At 26.5% G+C, this 2,582-nt stretch overlaps 1 protein-coding gene across 1 annotated transcript; it reads left to right on the forward strand.

Moving 5' to 3' along the window:
* Positions 1-341: 341 nt before the first annotated feature.
* LOC126900085 (uncharacterized) lies at positions 342-2,582 on the forward strand. The gene is made up of 3 exons (XM_050675535.1): positions 342-714; positions 799-2,066; positions 2,103-2,582. The coding sequence occupies exons 1-3, from the start codon at positions 342-344 to the stop codon at positions 2,580-2,582; spliced, it is 2,121 nt and encodes a 706-aa protein (XP_050531492.1).

Here is a 2,582-nt window from a genome sequence, read left to right on the forward strand (position 1 = left end):
CTGTGCTTTGTTTTTTTAATAGCAAGTAATTTTGTGTAATTATAAGTAAAATAAAATTGTTGGGTAGCACCAATGTTTAAAGGCCTCTCATCCAGAAAACATTTTTGAATTTAACACTGTTTATTTATGCGGTGAAAAAATAGAATATAAAATTTAATTTAATATAAATATATTTAATTATTACCTTGGAAAATAAAATAACTAAATTATAGTAATTTGAAAATTTTCGAATAAAATATAATAATAATAATAATTATTATGTTCCTAATTTGGTAATTTTTATGTATTATTTCCAAATTTTTCATCTTTTCTAACATTTTTTTTATAAAACAAGTTATTTCATGAATGTTTATGAAGATTCTAGTCAATATGATGATTCCAAATCAGAATTTCTAGAAGAAGATGATAACAGCGATAGCGATTCTGAACAACTAAAATCCAACATTGAAAATAATCATTGGTTCAGTATTTATCGTAGGCGTACAAATGTTATAGAAAATGCAATAAAGAATAACGATATTTATACTAACAATGATGATTTTATCGATAAAAGTTTATCGGAACCTTTATCTAATTGTTGTTATGATATAAAAGCCGAATCTTCTAAAACAAGATACAAATTAAAATTGATTATGTATACTATAGTTGGAGCAACCGGATGTTACATAAGTTACAAATATATACCATTTTATATTCATACATTTGTAATTGGTGGTATATTTGTCTTTAAATACCGACATAATTTAGAGTTATTTACAATAGAAGATTATAAAAATTATCACTTTTTACAAAATACAGATAGTACATTAAATAATGAACCTACTATACAACAAGCAATGAAGACATTATATCACGTGAATCCTTGTTTAATTTTATATGATGGGTGGATAAATCAGTTTTTTAATACATATCATCCTGATACTTATAGATTATCGTTAACAACATCAGTATACTTAAAGCTCAAAGGGCCCATTTTAATAATGTCATATCCATATTATAAAATTCCTAAAAGGTCACTTTACAATGAAAAAAAACCAAAATTAATATTTTTAAAAGAATGTATGTATGATTTGACAGACTGCAGCATCGTGTTACTACCTCAAAATTTGACCAATAAAAGAAAATGGAACAAAAAATTTCCGATATGCATAGAGATAAAAACAGATTCATTAATAGGTATTCGAAGACCTTCGAAATCTAAACGTTTTATTATAGATACAGAAGACAAATGGTTTTATAAAGATCTAATTACTATTTCAGAACAAGCCGAAAATATCTATAAAAAAATGTTTGAAGATGAAATTATAGAGTTTAAGGATTACTATTGTTTTAAGGAAGGAAATTTTTATAGTGAGAGTAACTCAAATGACACAAAAACTGTTTTTCAATCAGATTTCAAAAATGAGTTAAAATTTGATGATTCAGAACCAAGTTGGTCTAAAAATCAAGATCAAAACATCAATTTTGAAGACGAAAACTTAATAGATAGCAAATGGAAAACAGATAGAGATAAATTATATATATTTGCAAGAAATGAACCAGAAAAAGAACTTTGGTTTCATCGTTTTAACCTCGCAGCCGTGTATAGTTCATCTAATGAAATCTTAAGAAAGAGAAAGATTGAATCACGTTTTAAACTTCTACAAGCATACTTTGTTTACATGTATAATGCGTATGAACTTTCAGTAGTGCCGCTAATACAAAATGAAGATAAACTTTTAAGTAATATGTCCAAAGGGCAAGGATTTTTATGGTTGAATATGGTTCTTGGTCGTGTATGTTTTGATTACTTAAAAAATCCTAAAACGCTCGAAATACTTGCTGATAAATTTCAAAAAAAATTAAATGCATTAAGATTGCCTAAAGTAATGGAAATTATAGTTATACGGAGTTTATGTTTTGGCAAGGGAGAAATCCCGACTATTCGTTTTGCTTCAAAACCATGGATGAATCATCGTGGCTTATGGTTTGAATTAGGCATTGTTTATAATGGTACTTTTCAAGTTATCGTTGACACTAAAATAGACATAATGAAATTACAAAAAAAAGATGCACTACAAATAAAAGAAGAAACTAATAATATTAACTTTAATTTTCGTCAGGAAGAAGATAATGAAAGCAAAAATTCAAACAAAAGTCAGAATAGTGTATATGAACATTTTACACGTGAAATAATTGCTGAAGAACAAATACCTCAAGAATCACTTCCTCACCAAGAAACTCGAATGGAAAAATTTATAAAATATATTTTGTCATCTAGTATTTTTGAATTGAACTATGTGAAACAAATTTTAGAAAATGTGGCCAAAAAAGAGTTCAGATTAGTTATAGTAATTAAGCAATTGGTAGGAACACTTGTAGTCAACATGCCACCTCCACCTACTGACCGCGTTTGGATTTCTTTTAAAGGATGTCCTCAAATAACATTTGAAGCAATGCCAAAAGTTAATGATACAAATGTACCATTAATTAATTTTTTAACTAAGTTATTACATAATGTATTAATTAAAGAATTTGAAAAAATTATTGTTTTACCAAATATGACCGACTTTTCAATACCAATGATGAATAGTGAGTATTAA

The sequence above is a fragment of the Daktulosphaira vitifoliae genome, unplaced genomic scaffold (genome assembly GCF_025091365.1).
Source record: "Daktulosphaira vitifoliae isolate Bord-2020 unplaced genomic scaffold, ASM2509136v1 Scaffold_2, whole genome shotgun sequence".
Classification (NCBI taxonomy): Eukaryota; Metazoa; Arthropoda; class Insecta; order Hemiptera; family Phylloxeridae; genus Daktulosphaira; species Daktulosphaira vitifoliae.

What these genes read in the sequence shown, in the direction of transcription:
- LOC126900085 (XM_050675535.1), top strand. Translation starts at nt 342, where the DNA reads ATGAATGTTTATGAAGATTCTAGTCAATATGATGATTCCAAATCAGAA. An exon ending in TCATACATTTGTAATTGGTG is followed by an intron (nt 715 to 798) that starts GTATATTTGTCT and finishes TACAAAATACAG; the next exon opens with ATAGTACATTAAATAATGAA. An exon ending in AAGATGCACTACAAATAAAA is followed by an intron (nt 2,067 to 2,102) that starts GAAGAAACTAAT and finishes AATTTTCGTCAG; the next exon opens with GAAGAAGATAATGAAAGCAA.